The sequence below is a fragment of the Centroberyx gerrardi genome, chromosome 22, assembly GCF_048128805.1.
Source record: "Centroberyx gerrardi isolate f3 chromosome 22, fCenGer3.hap1.cur.20231027, whole genome shotgun sequence".
Lineage (NCBI taxonomy): Eukaryota > Metazoa > Chordata > Actinopteri > Beryciformes > Berycidae > Centroberyx > Centroberyx gerrardi.
In genome coordinates this window covers 11914081-11934632 of record NC_136018.1, presented here as the reverse complement: position 1 = coordinate 11934632, position 20552 = coordinate 11914081, and the positions used below count along the sequence as shown (strand labels likewise).

General features: G+C 45.7%; 1 protein-coding gene across 3 annotated transcripts in view; it reads left to right on the top strand.

Moving 5' to 3' along the window:
• Nucleotides 1–20203, top strand: part of ncoa2 (nuclear receptor coactivator 2) — a 65309-nt gene extending 45106 nt beyond the window's left edge. The window contains exons 9-22 of one of the 3 annotated variants that reach the window (XM_071923992.2): nucleotides 94–234; nucleotides 760–907; nucleotides 1423–2782; nucleotides 8440–8638; nucleotides 9064–9279; nucleotides 10450–10653; nucleotides 11172–11301; nucleotides 11687–11852; nucleotides 12005–12301; nucleotides 12872–12949; nucleotides 13197–13668; nucleotides 14695–14872; nucleotides 15253–15457; nucleotides 16746–20203. In XM_071923992.2, coding sequence (XP_071780093.2) covers nucleotides 94–234; nucleotides 760–907; nucleotides 1423–2782; nucleotides 8440–8638; nucleotides 9064–9279; nucleotides 10450–10653; nucleotides 11172–11301; nucleotides 11687–11852; nucleotides 12005–12301; nucleotides 12872–12949; nucleotides 13197–13668; nucleotides 14695–14872; nucleotides 15253–15457; nucleotides 16746–16757 — 3806 coding nt within the window. In that variant the 3' untranslated portion in view covers nucleotides 16758–20203. Of the gene's footprint in view, nucleotides 1–93; nucleotides 235–759; nucleotides 908–1422; nucleotides 2783–8439; nucleotides 8639–9063; nucleotides 9280–10449; nucleotides 10654–11171; nucleotides 11302–11686; nucleotides 11862–12004; nucleotides 12302–12871; nucleotides 12950–13196; nucleotides 13669–14694; nucleotides 14873–15252; nucleotides 15458–16745 lie in introns of all 3 variants that reach the window. The other 2 variants (XM_071923993.2, XM_071923991.2) reach the window with 2 other exon arrangements.
• Nucleotides 20204–20552: the final 349 nt, after the last annotated feature.

Below are 20552 nucleotides of genomic sequence, written 5' to 3'. Positions count from 1 at the left end.
ATGTGTATAGAAATCACTACTTCCATGTGAAACATCCTTTTAGTCCAGCTATGGCCTCCCTAACCCAGTCCAGTGTGTGTTTGCTCTGGTTAGGTAAGATCACGTCCCTGGACACCAGTCTGCTGCGGGCGTCCATGAAGCCGGGCTGGGAGGACCTGGTGAGGCGCTGCATCCAGAGGTTCCATCTGCAGAACGACGGAGAGATGTCCTTCGCCAAGAGACACCAGCAGGAAGGTAAGGCCACTGTCAACAAGAACAATCCTGTTAAATTCTTGGCTGTTGATGGTGATGGAAGATGGAAGAGTTCAACAAAATGTCTGAGTGTCCTGCATGTGAGGTTGAAACTGGAGGACCATTTATTACATCTAGCAATTGTCACTGCAGAGGTGACTGTTAAGGTTTGTTTTTGTATTTTTAACCAAGAAATGTGAGATTTCTTCTCATAATTATATGGAATTTATAGGAAATACAACTAATTTACTGCAGCCATCATCTGTCTTTTCAATATTTTAAACTGTGAGTTCCATTTAAAAACTGTTCATAAGGATAGTTTCAGAACTGCAACACTGGCTACTGAGCTTACTTTAGATGATAAGATGGTGCTTTATTGCTTATTATATGGACATTACTCCAACACATCAAAGTGAAAAACTTCAAATTATATATTTGATATGCTGTCAGAAGATCGGGTGAACATTGCATGGTTCATTAAACGTGTCTGCCTGCCTGTGCGTGTGTGTACATGCCATTTGTCCACAGTGCTGCGCCATGGCCAGGCGTTCAGCCCCATCTATCGTTTCTCCCTCTCTGATGGAACCATCGTGTCAGCCCACACCAAGAGCAAGTTGGTGCGCTCCCCCGCCACCAACGAACCCCAGCTCTACATGTCCCTGCACATTCTACAGAGGTATGTCTTGCTACCTACAACTCTGTCAGAAAGACAGAGAGACAAATCTGTGGCATGTACTTGCATGCATGTTTTAGCCTGTCAATGCCTTGCAGCACGACCTGATGGCTTAATGCATCCTGTGTGGATGGGATAAGATGTGAATGCATGCTTGCCAATGGTCTGAGACTCGAGGGAGAGTAGAGAGTGGCAGGATAAATTCAGACAAAACTGCAGCCAGTGTGTGAATTTGCACGTTTGTGTGCACATGGATGGCATATCTGCCCTTGTAAGTCAATAGATGGACTGTTTGTAGAGGAATCATAGTGTTAATTTGGGCTCATTGCAGTGGACCAGTGATGATGTGTGGTTTTAAACAGCCAAAAGACTTACAATAGCATCTTTGTGTGGTACTGAAACACAACTCATTCTTTGTGGTTATGACATTAAGTGCTGGTATGTGATGATATTGCTTAAGGCTAGGGAAGAGTTGTAAGCTAACTAACCATGTTTGTGTGTGTGTGTTTGACCTATAGGGAGCACACAGTATGTGGAATGGGTCAGGACATGGGCCCTGGCAACCAGGCCACAGGGATGGGTCCCAAAACGATGAACTCCTCCACCCCCTCCATGACTCCTCCAACCCCAGGCAGTCTGCCAGGTTCAGGGCCTCAGGGCCAAGACACTACCATCAGCAGCAACAGCACGCCTTTCTCCCCTCCAGGCCCTGCTGGTCCCAGAGAACCAACAGCCTTGGGGGGCCACATGCAGGGCTACCGCTTTGGCTGTCCCCAACCGCACAGCCACACCGGGGGCATGCAACCGCCTCAGCAGGGCCCCAACTGGAGGATGAACAGCCCCTCTCGTGCAAGCCCCAGCCCGGCCGGTGGACCCCACCCACCTCAGCAGAACTCTATGCTGTCCCCCAAGCACCGTGGCAGCCCTGGAGGGGCAGGCAGCCCTCGTGTAGCAGGAGGCCTGCACTCACCCTCCCCTGTGGGGATGTGTGGTGGCGGGCCTGGGGGTGCAGGTAACGGTGGCACGGCTAGCACCCACGCTAACAGCTACACTAGCAGTTCTCTGTCAGCCCTGCAGGCCCTAAGTGAGTGCCACGGGGTCGGACCCGGGCACGGACCACCCCATGCGCACACATTGGGGTCCCCCGACCGGAAGATAGGCTCCCCAGCTGGAGTCACACCGGGGTCAGGGGTCAATGCTCATCTGATGTCAAAACTCGGAGGAGGCAGTGGTGCAACTGGTGGTGCAGGTGAGTCATTTGGCCCTCACACGGAGCTGGGACAGGGTCACTCCCAGGGCCAGACAGAGAGCAACCTGGCTGAGCCCAAGGAGGAGAGGGAAGGGGCTCCTGAGGGCCATGACGCACACAGCCGTCTCCACGACAACAAGGGCCACACCAAACTGCTGCAACTACTCACCACCAAGTCGGAGCCTCTGGAGACACCCCTGTCCCCCAGCACAGGAGGGGATGGCAAGGACCAGGCTGGGACAGGGGTCCGGGGCGGCCACGCAGGAGGGAACGCCCATGCTACCTCTCTTAAAGAGAAACACAAGATCCTCCACCAGCTGCTCCAGAACAGTACCTCTCCTGTAGACCTGGCCAAACTCACTGCAGAGGCCACAGGCAAAGAGCTGGGCCCAGACCAGGCGCAGGGTGCTGGTGGTACCGCCTCTGGAGCAGAACTCGCCCCTAAACAGGAGCCCCTGAGCCCCAAGAAGAAGGACAATGCCCTGCTGCGCTACCTGCTGGATAAGGATGACCCTGTGCTGAAGGACAAGGCCGCTAAGCTGGAGCCTAGGGAGGTGAAGGTCGAAGGGGGCAAACACCCGCTGGTCAAGGCAGAGAAACAGGACGCAGGATACGACCGGGCTGAACAGGTCTGTTGTGGTTTTTTTTGCTACGCTGTACACAGGGTGTCTAATACAATATAAGGCTTTTCTTGTGCTTTATTTTCTCCCATACACCTTAAAACAGGGCTCCACAGTGAGGAATAGGGCAGTTGGACAGTAGAAACACTTGCATGAAAAAGCAGCTTTGACTGAATCCTTTCCTTACTGAAATGATGAAAAAAAGTAAAGCTGTTCTAAGTCTCATTTGTGTAACCTCCTTTCTCTCTGGCCCATTGCAAAGCCCAAAACTTTGTTGCCCTGTCCTGCTCCAGTTGCCTCCTCTCTCTGTCTGAGTGTTAATCTGGGTTAGATAGCAGATGTTGGCTCCACCAACTCCCGCGTCTACACAGGATGCTACAGCTAAACACATAAATGGTACAGGCTGCATAGAGGGCAGACAGTACTGGTGCCATATATACAGTCGCATTCAGACACACACAGTCATCTCACACGCACGTAGACACCATGTCTGGTTTTCTTCATGCACATACACACACTGCATCTGGTCCTTTCACTGCCTATGTGTAGGCAGCCCAGGCTGAGGGAAGCCATTCGCCGGCTTCAAACAACTGTGACATTTGGAAGGAGCCCCTGTGGTTCTCTAGCCATTTGATCCTGGTTGCGTTTGGCCAGCATCATCAGGTTTGGCACAGAGCTCAGGTCAGGCCTGGCACTGAAAGAGAGAGGGAGAGAAAAGAGTAAGAGGGAGCGAGCAGAAAAGGGAGAGGGTTGTTGGTGAAACCTGATATTTCCATGTAGCAGAGGAAGCAGCAAGCCAATGTTTTGTAGTCTACCTGGCCTATCCTCCCATGCAGGAAAGAAACCAGTGTTTTATGAGAGACAGTGAGAACAGTTCTCTCTCTCTCTCTCTCTCTTTCTCTCACTTTGTCTCCCATTTTCCCCCGCCTTCTTTGTGGCATATTTCCGTGGAAACAGTGCTGTTTCCTTATGCAGGCAGTGGGGCGATGGTATTGAATGTGAGACGGAGAGGAAGGGAAAGTGTGTGCATGTGTGCTGCTAGCTATATGTATACGCGTGGCCACTTGGGTACATATGAATAAAGGGGAAAGGTGATCGGGTGGATAATGAGAAGTGCTGTTGAAATGAACAAAAAAGGAGGGAGGACAGAGATGAGAGAGGTGTAGATACCCTCAGGAGAGTCCAGCCTCAGCAGGCAGAGTGAAAATGATGAGCCATATGCTCCTACATGTCCCCTCCGCTGCCATGGAGATAGAGGAGAGAGGGAGAGGGAGGATTGTGCGTGTGTGCATGTATGCGTGTGCGTGGACAACAAGCATACGAGGGAGTGAAATAGATTTAATATGTAGACTATTGTTAAGAATCTTTAGAAGTGACTTATGTGCTATACGTAACCACACTAAACTGCACAATTAAATTTGTTAATTTATGCCCTAACTTTTCAAATTTCAAATTTGGATAGCGATTAAAGCACTCGTAAGCTTCAAACGGTGATGGCAACGGCTAATTCCAGTTTAACAGCATGCACAATAGTACGGGTTCCTTTGTCAACCCAGAATGAGGGCATTTGTTAAGCATTAAGCAAGCCATGACTTCATTAGAGACATTACATTTGTATGAGTGGGTTTCTTTTCTTTATGGGAAAATCGCTGCTTGGCTATGGGTGAAGACTGACTGTACTATGTAAAAAGTCCACTTACGCATCTTTCGCTCTATCTCGCCCACTGTTTTCTCTCTGTCTCTCTCTGCCTCTCTTCTCTCCATCATTGTTTGAGGGCTGAATTATTGATGGCTGGAGCAGAGCTAAATGAGAAATCAGAGCAGGGCTCAGTAGTAGTGGCTTGCCTGATTGCTGAAGGGACTGCAGGTATGGTAGACTGGTCCCACGGGCCCGTCCTGCAGGCTTCTCTGGGGCCTCGGAGTGACAGTATTATCTCTGTGTCGTGCGTGTGTTTGTTGCTCTGGCTGCTGCAGACAATGTCAAGTAAACATAATGTTTGCTGAAGCTGAATGAAACCTGTTTCCATTCCAACTATATCCATAGACTTCCCCTTTGCTGCTTGCAATGTATTCAGCCTAAGCCTATACCATTCCAACAGAAACTCTGAATGTAGGGGCTAGGGAAGTAGCATTTTTGAGGCTACATGAGTTGCATGTCATGAGAAAATACTTAAATGAACACATAGAAATTTGTCCTGATAACCTAGTTTCAATTCTCTTTATTTGTCACCCCATTCTGATATAGGAGCTTCTCGTTTCTCTATATGTTCTTCATTATCACATCAGTCAAGCCAGTTAAATCAAGCAAATTATTCTCAGCATTATTGTGGAATAGAACTTGATTGTTGTAGCATGTCGCACAAGAGGGAGCTGTGGCCTATAGATCATTGTAGGATCCTGCTAATATATGATCCATATCATACAATGCAAATCAATAGAGAGTATAATTAAACCACATATGAAAGTGACTACCCAGCTTGGAAAATTAATATCTGAGGGTGCATGTGGACCCTGAGTTTGAATAGGCACACGGCTAGCAGGTGTACAAATACAGTACCAGTTTGAGTCCTGTGATTTGTCATAAGTGTTGAGTGTAATGAGGACAAGGAGCTGGACATGATTTCTCAATATAAAGAAGAGTGAAATATTTACCCCCATGATGTGGTCAACTTGAGACATTTTTTTCCCAATGGAACTTGGAAATTTACTGCATAGGGTGCATGGTGGCTCAGCGGTTAGCAGCACTGTCTCCTCACAACACAAAGAACCAGGGTTTGATTCCCAGCTTTTTGTGTGGAGTTTGCATGTTCTCCTCGTGTTCGAGTGGGTTCCCTCCTGGTGCTCCGGTTTCCTTCCACAGATAAAGACTTGCAAGTCAGGTGGACTGGAAACTCTGAATTGCCCATAGGTATGAATGTGAGTGTGACTGATTGCCTATCTATCTGTGTTATGGTGACCTGTCCAGGGTATTTTGCTGCCTTCTGCCCAATGTATGCTGGGAAAGGCTTTAGCCCCCCGTGACCCTGAATAGGAATAAGCTGGTAAAGAAAATGAATAAGTGAATGAATTTACTGCATGCAATACAGTGGGTCTGATAATTTATTCTACAAATAGAAAGATGGAGAACAAAACATTTATTGATTATTTCATATTACGTGGTAAGGTTTCTCTCATATCATTTACCAACAAAATAAAATGGTGGCTTAAAAAAGTTATTATTGCGATAAGCCTTCAAATACTGCAGTATAGTAGTAATGCAGTTAATTTTGCAGCCATACTTGTGATTGAAATGGCCATTTGATTTTGTGAAATAGTCTATTCAGCTGACAAAAGGCCAACATGATTCTAGGGTGAAAAGGGCTTTTTCTCATGTGGTACTCAGTGGTGGCAGTTCCGCTTTTCCAGATCTCTCTCTCAGTTCCCTTTCCTCTAAAATGGCATGGGCTAGGTCAGAGATGGCACACTGATCCTACTGCCCTAATGTCAAAGTCCACATTGACATTAGGACGCAACTGAATAAATGTGAAATGGATAGAACTACAGATGAATGACTAGATGTTTGAATGTGTGATTGTGTCAGATAATGGTGATTACATTAGTCTTACTGCTCTTTGTATAATGTACCATGCAATTTAGTGGAATACATCGGACTGAGATGCAGGAAAGATAGACAAGGACGCATTAAGGGGAAAGAAGAGAGCAGCAGAGATTGATAGAAATAGGAGCCATTAAGGGTAGAAGCAACTAGAGAAGTAAGGAGAATAGAAAGTGGGAGGAGAGAGAGAATTGGAGAGGAGGAGGAAGGGAGCAATCTGAGAGCGTACAGGAGCATTACATCATTCCTGACCTCATTAGGGCTTTTCTCTCTCTCACCCCCCATCCACCCACTCCCACCCCTCGCTCTCTCCCCCCCCCCCCCCCCCCCCCCCCCCCTCTCTCTCTCTCCTGCATGTCCTGTATGCTTGTCTGCTGCTTAGAATGAGCAGCAGTGTGTGGTTGCCTATGTGCTATTGTGTATATGGAGATCTAGGTTTTTGTTCTGATCAGGATCTTCCAAGGTGGAGGAGCATAAAGTCTAGCACTAAAAAGTGCATGCAGGCTTTAGACTAGTCCATGGCCACTTTAGATAACTCTCCTATCATCATTTTCCTCAGTGTTGTTGTCTTAAGGAGCATTTACTTCCCTCATATGGCTAGCCTCATTGTCTAGAAACAGTGTTGGTGTGTTTATTTTACTGCACAGTATGTCCTGATGTCGTGCTGGTGATGCCAGGTGTGCTGCACTCTGGTGGCAGCTCACAGGCAGTACAACTTATTTACCCTCAGGCCCATGGAAGTACAGTATTATATGCTTTAGGGCCCCTCTTGCCCTGGAGCATTGTGATTAGCAAAATCAATGATAGACCAGAATATAGACCACACGTTTTATTTGAATATCAATATATATTTGGTTGTTTTTATTTAACCTTTATTCATCCAGGTATGCCCCATTGAGAAATAGGATTTCTTTCATACAAGGGAGACCTGGCCAAAACAGCAGCCAAACATTTAGTTGCGGACAGAACAGTAATAATAAAAAAAAAAGTACGACAGAAAGGGAGAGAGAGAGAGACTGAGAGAGAAATACAGAGGAGACAGTGGCGCAGTGCTAAAACTCAACTTAATCAAAACATTGACAGTTTCTAAGAGATTCATCTTCCATAGTCCTAACAATTGTTTTAAACTCGGTAAGGGTTGCCAGTTCTTTAAGTTTCACATTTTTTTGAAAAGCCACTCAGTGCAGCGTGGGTAGAGATCATGAAGGTTTTTCTTACACATCTTAATCTCAGCTTTAGGAACAGTCAGTGTAAATTACTCTTGGGACCTCAGACTGTACTGTCCCCCACATTTCTGTGTGATATAAGTAAATAGCTGGGAAGTTTTCCCAGTATAGCCTTGCCTTTGTTTAAGATTTTTGTGTGAACACAACAAGTTGGCCAGAAAGTCCACAGCCCAGCAGTATGTGGATGCAGCCTTGGGCTTTACTGGGCAGGCTCAGTACAGTTGTTTACAGTAGGGGAGCAGAGAGCAGTGCAAACTTTGGCACCAGCCAAGCCCCAGCCACCTCATACTGCTCTCCCATGTTAATCAGCAAAATGCAACATCAATAGCCACATATGTTTTCTGTTTTTCCGAGATTCCTTAACGCATGCAAGGAAATAAATAATGTCCATTTTGATATGCCATTCTCTAATATGTGCTTAAAAATAGTGGACATGGAAAAGGGGAGCAATCGTAGTGCCATGCGTCTGAAAACAGCAGCCGATAAGCAGTGGAGGAGTAGTGTGTTAGTCTGATAAGCTAAGTCAATGTGAAGTGTGGCCTAGATTTGGTGGAAAGTGGTCCATTTCAGGCTGGGGTTGCTGCTGTATTATCAGCAAGGCCAAGCCTGCTGCTCTCGTCTCATCTCCCAGATAAAAACCCCTCATCCAAGTGTTCGTGTTTACACAGACAAAACCAATGCAATTTCTACTCAGAATAATTACCTGTGCATGCACTCCATACGTGCACTTGTGCATGTGTTTGCAGGTGAAGCGGCACTCGCTTGCTTGATGGTAGCCTATTTCTCTTTTAAGTGGTTTGTCTCTATTTTTCACACTCTTCCTTCGTTCTCTCTGTCCTCCCCAGTCATCAGAGCTGGATGATATCCTGAACGACCTGCAGAATGCCCAGCCCCAGCTGTTCTGTGAGCCGCGGCCCGTCTCGTTGCCCAGTGCCATGGACAAACAGAACATCATCAACGACATCCTACAGATGTCAGAGACCAATCCTTCCCTGGCGGCACAGCAGCAGCACAGGGCCATGGGGCCCGGCGTGGGCCCAGCTAGTGAGTCCCACACTTACTTGAAGAAATGTGCAACACCCTCACAAACTTTTCTTGGCCGGGTGAAAAATCCTCTTAAACAGCATATAGACCACATGACATTAAAACTCACTGTGAAACCTGCAGAAATTAAGTTCTTTTTGGGCGGGAGGCACTAGATACTCCATCATTTGATCTGATGGCTTTCATAATTCAGGAGGTACCCACACTCTCTTTCCTAGGCTTAAGTGCACATTATGTCAAACTCAATCATGCGTGCATAATCACTCATGCACACAAGCACATAGAAAATATGAGTCATTTACTAATCAGACGTAGCTAAGGGGGCATTATTGTTTTTATTTGCTGGATTTTTTTGCAGTACACATATTCAACTTGTACCCTGTCCCATATTTGGCTCTTAAAACAATTTTTTTTCCCATTTTCAGACTTTGCTGGTGTCCGACCCAGCCAGCCAGTCAGGGGTCTGCCTGTAAGGAGTGTGTCACTGGACATGAACATGTCTCCCCAGCAGCCCTCATTACAGTACCCCATTAGGGCCACAAGCCCCTACACGCTCATGCAGCAGCAGCAGCAGCAGCAGCAGCAAGGCATGGTGGGAAGTCACGGCATGATGGCTAACCAGGCCAATATGGTCAACACAGGTGGGTGTGACATTCATGCTTCTCTGGTGCCACCAGTTATTTTATTATCTAAATTTGTGTGCTGCTCCCCTCTTGGCTTGGTCTGCATTGATAAGCAAGTGAACCATTGTCAGTGTGCCTGGTAAAATTATAATGCATGCTCTGATTTAGTCACTTGCTGCTTCAATAGAAAAAGCACAATTGCAGTCATTTGGAAAGCAGCGAAAATTGTTCTGAGGTGTCATTGTCTCATGCAGTATCCAGCCCCTTAGGAATCCATTAATGCTTACGTCTGTAAATATAACTTTCTGAAAAATTCAAGATACGGATGTGAAAACGGTCTGCATGAGATTTCACACCCGGTAAGCAAAAGAGTTACATATAAAAAAAACTGTTCAGTAAATCCTACCAATGCAGGAAACTAACTTTTTTTGTCCACCGGCCACAGTAACTGGCAAAACCCAAAACTTTGCAGCTATTTAAGCCATTTTACAATATTAAGAACAGAATAGGGAATCTGAATCAGGTGCATTACCTGCCAAAGTGGCTGCTAGATTGGTAGGTTGTTAAGAAGAGGTCTACTGTTACTAACAACAAAACTTTCACTGCAATTGGCCGGTGACCAGTGTTGATTTCCCAGTAGCAGAATTAAGGTTAATTAGTTGCATAGTTGTTTCATGGCCTTTTTCCAGTTTGGGCAAACCGTCAAAAGTGAATGCCCTCTTCATTGTTTATGTCAGCTCTTACTCATGTGGGATTCTACTCACAACAATGGCAAAACCAGTGGACAAATCACATTTAACTCCAACAGAAATTCTGTGGAAAGACCTTAGTTTTTGATGTGTGATTCCATTGCATCAATCTGTCATCCCCCTCACCTCCTCTCTCTCTCACTCCGTCTCTCTCACTGTAAATCTCTCTCTCAGCCTGTGACATATCATGTCATGGCACAGTGACTCACTTCCTGTGGCAGGAAATAGGTGGTCACCCATGCTGGCGCAAAGCTCCTCTCACTGTCACTCCCACATATTAGCAGCCCTCAAACATCCCCCAGCTCTACATAGTTGCCTTTTCCACCTATATTGCACCTTTGCATCATGGGGATTGGGGATGTCCGCTGACGTTTGTCCTGCTCCTGTTGCATTTCTCACGGTCAGTCTCTTCTCTCCCTCCATCTGTTTCTCCCTCTAGGACTCATGGGTCCGGGTGGCCCGCGGCCAGGTATGCAGCAGCAGGAGGGCTGGGTTGGCTCAGCTTCTGCCCCTCCTCTAGGTGCTTCTGGCCCCGTGCAGCAGGGTGCCATGCAGGGCAGGATGGGGCCCAACAGCGCACCCATGAGGCCCAGCAGCCAGCCAGGGCCCCGGCAGATGCTCCAGTCCCCAATGATGGCCAATGGTGAGAGCCTTGCGTACACTGGAAACATTGGTTCCGTAGTGTTTTCACGCAGAAACTAGATGAAAGTATATATAGTTTTCAGATTGACCCAATAAAGCAAAGTCCCTGCTCCTCTACCAGCCAACACTTTTTTTCTAAAACATAGGAGGTGGATAGAAAAACATAGGAGGTGCGAAAGCAGTTCAATACAGAAATCACACTCCCAAAACGGGGAGGAGGGTGCTGGGCGGGTGAGGCTCACTGAATGAAAACACCTCAACTCACCCTTAGAATATCACTGCTTCACAATGTTGTAAAGACTGCCACCTGGTGGCTAGCCATGGTACAGCAAACAACGTACTCATGCAATATCCAACCTAGAACCTGTGTCCCGACGATTCTGGGTTTAAGTGAATATTTACCACCATCGCTTTCCTCATCTTAAATATTAGTCGGGAAATTGCTGAACTGACCTTACATGATAGTCTACAAGGTCAACTACTCTGCTCTAATATTTTCTTTCTTTCTTTCCCATTTAGCCCAACCTGGTATGGAAATTGGTATGCCAGGGCACCAGTTCTCCCAGCAGCAGGCTCCACCCAACCAGACCGCCCCCTGGCCAGACAGCATGATGCCCATCGACCAGGCACCTTTTGTAAACCAGAGCAGGTAAGCTGCCTCACCTGCACATGGGCAGCAGGGTGGCATAGTTAGTAGGAACACCACCCTTCAAGTCAGAAGACCCGGGTTTAAGCCACCATGTCAGTAACAATCCGCTCTAGTTAGTTTGATTCTCTAGTTAATTCTATGAAGATGACAAATTAAGTAGGCAATAATTTAGTCAACTTTCTACCTTCCACAATCTCCCGCCCTCTGTAGTCTTCCTGATCTGTTGACCTCCCTCCTTCTGGTACTTCTTTCATGTGATGTAATTGTAGTTTGACTGCTGGTGTTAACTGTTGACTGTTTTTTATGCTAGACAAATTTTCCTCATCAAGGAAATTCTAATCTTCTGTCCTCGCTCCCTTTTCCCATCCGTCCACTCTCTCCCCAGGTCGGTGTACTCAGCGCCCCAGGATGAGCTGCTGTGTGGGACGGGACCGGGCTCAAGTGACGGCGGTGCGGCCGATGAGGGGGCCCTGCTGTCCCAGCTGTACACCGTGCTGAAGGACTTTGATGGCCTGGAGGAGATTGATCGCGCCCTGGGAATCCCCGCTCTGGTAGGACAGGTGAGACCCACCACATCCTTATATTTTGCCATTCCCATCCTATCTTGTCTTATTCTTTATGGTTCATTTTACAATGTCTAGCATGATAGTGAAAGTTGTCTATAAGCATGTTTTTAATCTCTCTCTGTGTTTGCCTGTTCCAGAGCCAGTCAGTGGAGCAGGAGCAGTTCCCCCAGGACCCCTCCCTGATGCTGGACCAGAAGCCCCCTATGTACACCCAACCATTTGGTCCCCCGCCATCCCACATGGCCCAAAGGGGCTACCCTGGTGCCCCCATGCAGGACCCAGCCTTCCACCCCATGTCTGGCCAGATGGGCCCACGGCCAGGTTACCCTATGATTAGGATGCAGGCCCGGCCTGGGCTGAGGCCCACCGGAGTGGTCCCCAACCAGCCCAACACACTACGGCTGCAGCTCCAGCACCGGCTACAGTCACAGCAGGTACACACGCGTCTACACGAGTCCTGACTAGCCCCTACACTGCTGGAAGTGATATTGTCCATTGATTCTGTCTTCCCTCTCTCTGATGTAACCACTCAGTATGAGGTTGATCGATAGCTGTGCGATTGTACACACAGATGGGGGTTGTGTAATTAGCCTTGGGCTTGACATTTTGGCAGGTCTTCAGTGCGCATAAGGAATAGCTTGGATATTTAGGTCTATCTGCCACCTGCTGGTCTTTAACGGCATTTACTGGGAAACTATTTATTGTCTACCACTGAAAATGGGTCAGATGAAATAGGTGACATAGTTTTAGCAATACAATCAGCAGCATCATATCATATACATAATGATGTTGCATTATGTGGGGAAATTAACACATTGATAGTTTTTAGTGTATTACTTCATTATTTACTAGCTAGCAGTATGAACTTGCAGACAAAGACTTTCACTTGTGAGGTAAAGGAAAATTTGAAGGAATGAAAGATTTTAGAGAATTTCAACACAGCCCGGAAGTAGCAATTTAGAGGACACTGTTTTAACCTCTTTTTCTGTCCCTCCTCCCACCAGAACCGTCAGCCAATGATGAATCAGATGAGCGGCGTGTCAAATGTGAACCTACCTCTAAGAGCCAACGCTCCAAACCAGGTGGGTCACTGCTACCATCACCACAACAAATGGTGTGCACATACATAAGACAGATGTGCTGTTCTGACTGCAGGCACTGCTTTAGTTGGTTGATGACTCTCTATCACTTTCACTCTTTAATATGAGTGTTCCTGATGTCACGAATGCATAAGTAAACCCATACATAAGATAGTTCTTCAACACTTTTTCTCTGTTTTGTTTTCTTTTCCCTCTAATCTTTCCTTTCTCGCTCCCTCCTCCCTTCCAGGGGACCATTAATGCTCAGATGTTGGCGCAGCGACAGCGGGAGCTGCTGAGTAACCACCTGAGACAGAGGCAGCAGCAGCAGCAGGTCCAACAGGCCCAGCAGGTCCAGCAGCAGAGGAGCATGGCCATGAGGGCCCAGGGCCTCAACCTGCCTCCCAACATGGCCGCCGGTGGCATGAGTAACCCCCGGATCCCCCAGGCCAACCCCCAGCAGTTCCCCTACCCGCCCAGCTACGGTACCAGTACAGGCCTGGCCTCGCCACCTCCCCCTACCAGCCCCTTCTCCTCCCCTCTCTCCCCCAGCCTGCCCTCTCTCCCCCCCAACCCCCAGCTCCACCTGCATGGCACCTCCTCCTCCTCCTCCTCCTCCTCCTCACAGATGATGATGGGAAACACAAACATGATGGGCGGACAGTACGGGGCCGTACTCAGCCCCCAAATGCAGCACAGTGCCTTTCAGTTTCCCAACTCAGGTACTGCCCCCACACCCCAGCCTACCACACACTTCAATCTACAACCTGTGTGTGCGTGTGTGTGTCATTGTGTCTATCTGTGTTGTGTCTCCAGTTGCACAGCATCACATGCTTTTTAGTAGTTGTGCTCATCTGATTTGTAATGCTCTACATTGATGACTTTCATTAATCAAATGCCATTGAGTGGTCCAAATCATATTGCATTTTTTACACTTAGCTTTTATAACATAACATATCAATAACTTATCAGTCCGTGTGATCATGTCTGATTGTCATACTCCCATTGTCCAGAGGACTGCTCAAAATGGTGTCCTTTAGCTGTGTAAAAATATCCACTGTCTCTCCACCAGAGGGCACCAAGAGCACATTAATTTAACATTCTACCATATTCAGGAAACACACTGTTGACACTTGAATGCTGTTCTGATTACGCATGTCGTCCCATGAGTGCCGCATAAGATCCACTTGTGACCAAGCAGAGCAATAATGAAGACTGTATCCTTCAATCTGACAGTGTGGTGTGTAATCGGGGGATAATCTGATAATCTACTATGATAATACTGTACCGCTGAGTTGTATAACAACATGTTTGATGGATCCCTTAATCTGATGCTGGCCAGTGGGTGGGTGCCGAACTGTTGATTCCACTAGACACCACTAGTCTCCTTCCCTCCTCTCCTCTGCTGCCTCCTCATTCCCTTGTTCCCTAGTCCCTTGCCTGCTCACTACTTATATGCATGTAGATAAGATCCACTGCTTGCCACTAACCTCGAGCCCACACTAACCCACCCAACCTTCAGTCAAACTAATCATCAGAAACTTGTTCAGAGTTGCTCAATGGATCATTCTCTACCATCGTCTGTCACAATGTTATCTTTTACATGTCAGTGGCATGTTTGTGTATATTATGCTGAATGCTATGTTCATACACTACTTTCAGTGTAACGGGAGCGTCCGGTATAGTGGTTTGTAGCTGTGTCTCTATAGGCCCAGCCTGGTTGACCTGTCTTGATGCCTCCACCACAGGTATGAGCCAGCAGGCAGACGGAGGGTTTGGAGGTCCTGGCACGCCCCAGAGCCCCCTGCTTTCCCCCCGCATGACCCATGCCCAGTCCCCCATGATGCAGCAGGGCCAGGGCAACGCAGCTTTCCAGGGCTCCCCCGACATGAATGGTTGGCCACAGGGCAACATGGGAGGGAACAGGTGAGATGGCCAGCCAGAGCTCAAGCACTGAATCACTATACCCAGTTTTTCAGACCTAGGCAGAAGTGGTTGATGTATTTGGGGAAAGAAATGTGGAGTGCTTGGTTCAACTTATCTTTCAATGTGTCACTTTTCAGTGTCTGGCAAGTTAAATCAAGCACACCTTAGGTGGTTCAAATACTTGACACTGTTTGAAAATATGTCTTCTACCCAAATCTGCAGGTAAAAAGTGAAAATAATCTGCTCAGAGTCAAATAGAATTCCATCCAAAGCTCTACTTTCCTTTGTGCTCCTAAAGGAATTTTTCTGTTTCCATAATGAAGTGTTTGATCCTACCTCTCTTGAACAACTTCTTTTGTCTTTCCTCCTCTCTCCCCCAGTATGTTCTCGCAGCAGCAGGCATCACCCCAGTTCACCCAGCAGAATAACAGCAACATGTACAACGGCAACGGCATGAACCTCAACAATGTCTCCATGGCCACCAACATGGCGACTAGCAGCATGGGCCAGATGGCCGGACAGATGAGTGTCACGTCTATGGCTTCAGGGCCCTCACCCGGCATGCCCTCCATGGGACAAGAACAGGTGAATACCAGGCTTTACTTAGCAGAAACACAACCAATCAAGACACAGAAATACTCAAAACAGTGTAAGAATTATCTGAAAATGCGGATTTCCCCGCAGAGACATGCCTGCCTAGTGTTGTTTTCAAGCATTTCAAAGCTAGATATTGCTTACCATGGCCAGACCAGATTAGAGGGCTTCTAGTGGACTAATGATGTCATGAGGGGAGACCTTGACATTGGCGGGATGCTGATTTAAAACTCAAGACACTTTTAGAGTTCAAGCCTAAGAGGTGCTTTCAGGTTAACAAAATGGAACTCATAGGATTTTACACGATAAACAACCACCCCAGGGGACCCAGAACAACTAAATGTCTCTCTTTACATCTCCCCACTCCAAGCCGCACATATATGTATTTGTCTTATCGTAAGTCCTTAAGTGTCTGGGTACATTTACTGAACAGACCCGCTAGTGAATAATTTACTCTCAGCAGTTTACGTAACTCCTCTAGCCACAGTTCTCGTACTTGACTTGAACTTAGAGGACAATGATGTAATTAGCATTGGGCACTTTAGAGCCAGACCAATTAGCTCATTTAGACGTTACTGTATATGTTCAAAAGTTGGCCTGTCTGGACTGTGGACTTCAGAATCATCATATGCTCGTTCTCATAAACATCTTTGGTATGGCAAGTTGGCAAGCCATACTAACACATGCACACATACCATATGCGCACACACACACACACACCCCCTCACTAGCTCACAGAAAATAATATAGTAAATGAATCGTATCTGGGCAGATATTTTTCCTTTGTCAGCATTCCATTACTGGTGAGTATCATTAATTTCATGTCAACCAAGTTAATCTTTTGTCTCATTAGTATTGTTAGTTTGGTATGTGGAATGCACTGTTGCTGCCTCTGATGCTTTTAAGCCCAATAAATGGCCATGAATATTTAACCAAAGTGCTGCTGTTTGATTGTCTGCACTTCAGACTGTTATAAGGGACTAGTATATCTGTCACTTGATTTATTCCCCTTCCTAGTGTATAGAAATATATTAGCACTTACATTATTTCAATTATTTACCCTTTGGCCATTAGTGCAGGCCTAGGTGATTTATTGACTTGTTTAGGTCTGATGGTGTATTCCAAGATAGTTTCTAATTGTTTGTCTGTTGTGCATGTGGCTGATTTACTCTGCAAGTTCATCAGGTTTCGCACCCGGCTGACCCGTTGAATTGTGCACATATTAACGCATTAGTTTGCGGTTGAATGTGATGTGGAAAATGTCTCTTTCTCTCCACAGAAATACTGTTGACCCTCGTGGAGTATTCAGCCTGAACCTCAGTGATCTGCCGGTCCAAGGAGCACGTCGGCCCTTTTTGACTCTACAACCACCCAACCAACCGACGGCCCCTTGAACCAGCCAGGCCGTGCCCTCCCCGACCCGTCTCCCCAGCCCACCCTTGCCGTCCGTCCCGGCCGGGCCTCTTCGCCCCAGCCGCGGAGGAGCCGGGCCCCGGACGGACGCAGGAGGGGTGGTGTGGGCTGGGGGAGGACCACGGATCTCTGTCCAACACGCCTAACCCTCCTGGAGGAGCGCCTCGCGATGAGCCAGTCTGTCTGCCTGTCCAGCTGCATTCACCGTAGTGTGACTTACTGTAGGCCTCCCAGTGGGGGACACTGACTTAGGGGGGCAGCAGTGGGCGGGATCCCTCGTTCTGATGAATGTATTCCTCTCAGTGGACAACGGCCATTTACAATCTCATCTCAAAAAATTATGTACACTGATTTTTTTTCTTTTTTTCTTTCTTTTTTTTTCTCCTTGCCCCTCTCACACTTTTGTGATTTCCCCGGATAGTTTGAAAATGGCAGCAAAGACTCCAAGTTATGTTCTCAATTATGGATGGAGCTCAAACACTCAGCCGGTTTTGCCTTTTTGCTGTTCTTTTTTTTAATTATTATTTTTAGTTGTTTTCTTTTTCCTGATGAGTGAGAATAAAGATGTAGATTGAGGATATGGTTGAAAAAAACTGATCTTGAAAAACACTGCAGAAGAATGGTTTGAGTGGAATGGTGATTTGTATGATTAGACTAATTTAGTCAAGAGGTTTATAGTGTATTAAATTAAGTTTTATTTTTCTGTATAGATTCATTTTAATTATTGTAGATGATCCTTTATCCTAGTAGCAACGAGAAAAAATATTTCTAAAGTGGTTAAAAGTGTGGAAGAGGCACTTTTTTATAATTTTAACAGTAATGGTTGTATTCTTTCTGAAAAGATTCTTCTATTAACCTGAATTATGGATTATACTTTGGTCCTGTAGTTTCAGAAAAAGATGTCAAAATCACAACAAAAAAATGGATTACAGAGAGATTGTACATACCAATAAGTAAAACATTTTCTTTCCTATTTATTTTATTCCTTAGGGTTGTGGTTCTCCCCCTGTCTGGTCACAGCTGCGTCTTGGAGCAGAGCAGTGTGTTGTATTTTATTTTATTTTTTTTCTGTTTGTTTGGGAAGTGGAGTGGGAGCCTTCATCTTCTGGTACGATGCAGACAGGGGTGGGGGGTGGGGGGGGGGGGGAGAGACCAGTAAGGGTTGTAGGGGGGTGTGCTGTGTATACAGTGTACAGATTATCGCTTGCTTCTCTGCCTTTAGCGTAGAACACCACAAAAAAAAAAAAGGAAAAAAAAAAACCAACAGGACAAATTCAACACAGCCATACATAACTCAAAAAATAAACAGAAGTGTGCTTTCTATGTTGTCTGGAGTGAAAAACCGCTTCATACAAGCTGCTAGGTGCAAACTGTTCTGGTGTGATGTAAACAAGCAATAACGATTACTTGAGAATCTTTTGGGTTGTTTTTTTGTTTTTGTTTTTGTAATTTTTGTACAGTTTCCTGAAGAAAGACACATTTTTGCTCCACGTTTGGATGCAGTATTAAACACAGATAGTTTTTTATTGCAGTTTGTACCAAGAAAGTCTACATCCACACGCACGTTCCTATTAGATTATGCAGCGCTGGCCGAGGCCCGGAGAGGGGAGTAGTTGGTGATCGCGGGCTCTGATCCGCCTGTCGACACATGCCCTCTCCGCCTCCAGCCGTTCTTCTATAGCAGAGGTCAGAGTTAAGACTGCACGGTTCACAAGACCCGCTCTGACAGACACTTAGCCATATTTTATGACCTCAGGCAGTTAGTACAACTATAAAGTGTTCAATAACGACATGCTATTCTTTTACCCCACTAGGGGTTTGGTTTGACCTCCTTCACAAGATCAAAAGCAAGTCATCTTCTCTAACCTCAAAAGTACATTTTCCTCAAAAAAAAAAAAAAAAAGAAAACTTTTGATATGAACTATTTTAACCCAGGACAGACTTGGAGCAAGCCAAATAACCCTCGCCTTTCAATTGGATTTATGAATTCTACCAGCCTTTTCATTTCGTTAGTGCAAGACGACTTGTTGGACAGCGTGCTTTGAGGCCCACAGAAAAACAGGTTCAAAGAAATTTATGATGATGTCACTTCACAGGGTCTGGTGTAGGTGCTGCAGCAGAATTGTACAGGAAGAGAAAGAATCATTCTGAATGTATTGAATGTCATCAAAGGCCTAAGGATCTGACTGATGGTGTTGGTGTACGACCACAACTGGTAATGTCAGTTGATATTGACGGCATGGTGTTGTACAGTCGCACCACGCTCTTTTCAGCGTATAAGAAGTTGCCCCTAGTTGCTTCTTTTTTTAAATTTAGTTTTAGTTGTCATAATACTAAATTTGAAACTTTATAGCAGGTCAACTCTGGGACGAAGGAAGTCTACAGTAACATTTTGGTTGTCTGGATTCCATCATTGAGGTTGTGCTGCAGTTGTTTTGCTGGGAAAGAGATCACACTTTTTTGATAAATGCTGTTTTGATTGTAAATGCAACAGTCACGAAGAACAAGCATTTTAGAGCCATTTTAGAGAATGATTCACAGCCCTTTGCAAATTTCCAAAGATTGTCAAGATTTTGAAAAGACTTAAAAGCCATGTGGTAGCAATGCATTTTTTTAGCATTTATAACTAGGACAGGAGCAAACAAATTCTTTGCCCCTCAAAAAATATCCAGGCTTTGGACCCACTAAACAAAATATTTCTTCTCTTTACTTATGGTTTTGGAGAACTTTAAATGCCCTTTTTGTATTGTCTGCCAATTTCTTAGAGCTAAAATGCAACCTTGAAATGCTAAAAACCCTAGCATAATGCCTTAGATTTCGTCCGTTCTCGTTCTTGTACATTATACCGCTGTCTGTATAAATTTGTATAATGACTCGTGTACAATATTGAATGGGTGCATCATTGCTCAACTCATCTTAGTTGCTGGAGACTTGGCCACAGTCGGACTCTCTGTCATTGCTCAGTTTCTCTGTTCTGTCTGTGTTGGGTTGAAGACTGTGTTATAATTTCTTTTTTTTTTCCTCACCGTTTGTTGAGCTGTGTATGGAAATCATGATACTGAAGCAATATGTAATATACTATATGGACTCTCTGGAGAAAGCTTAGTGTTGCGTTTTCCAGAAATGATTTTTTTTCTGCATTGTTCACAGAAATCACACTGTACACCCGCATCGACCTTTGTACCCCTAGTGTGTGTGAGCGTTTTATGCAAAGTTAGATATACAAGAGAAGTTAAAACCACAGTTATGCAAGTTGTGAACTAATATGGCTTCGCTGATGCTATTTGCCTTGTAAATAAAGAATTCTGTTATTGCAACATTTAATTGATTGCCTCTTGCTCATTGTGTGATTTGACATGGGCCAAAAAAGGTAGGCCTGGTTTTGAGCTCAGTGTGTGAACACAACTGACAGACGCAATACATGCCTGTCATTTTATTTTTTACGTACGGAAAGGCACGAAGAAACTACGATTTGATTTGAACGAATAGGCTGAAGCCTACTTAAGCCACTAGAAAACTACACTAAATTTAGCAGATTTTGTTTAACGAATTTACCCTATGAAAAACTATAATAATCCAAATTGAATGAGAGCCTACCATACAAATATCACAGAAAAACTATATACAATATCCTATAGGAATATTATGGTAGCCTAATGCCATAGCAGATAAA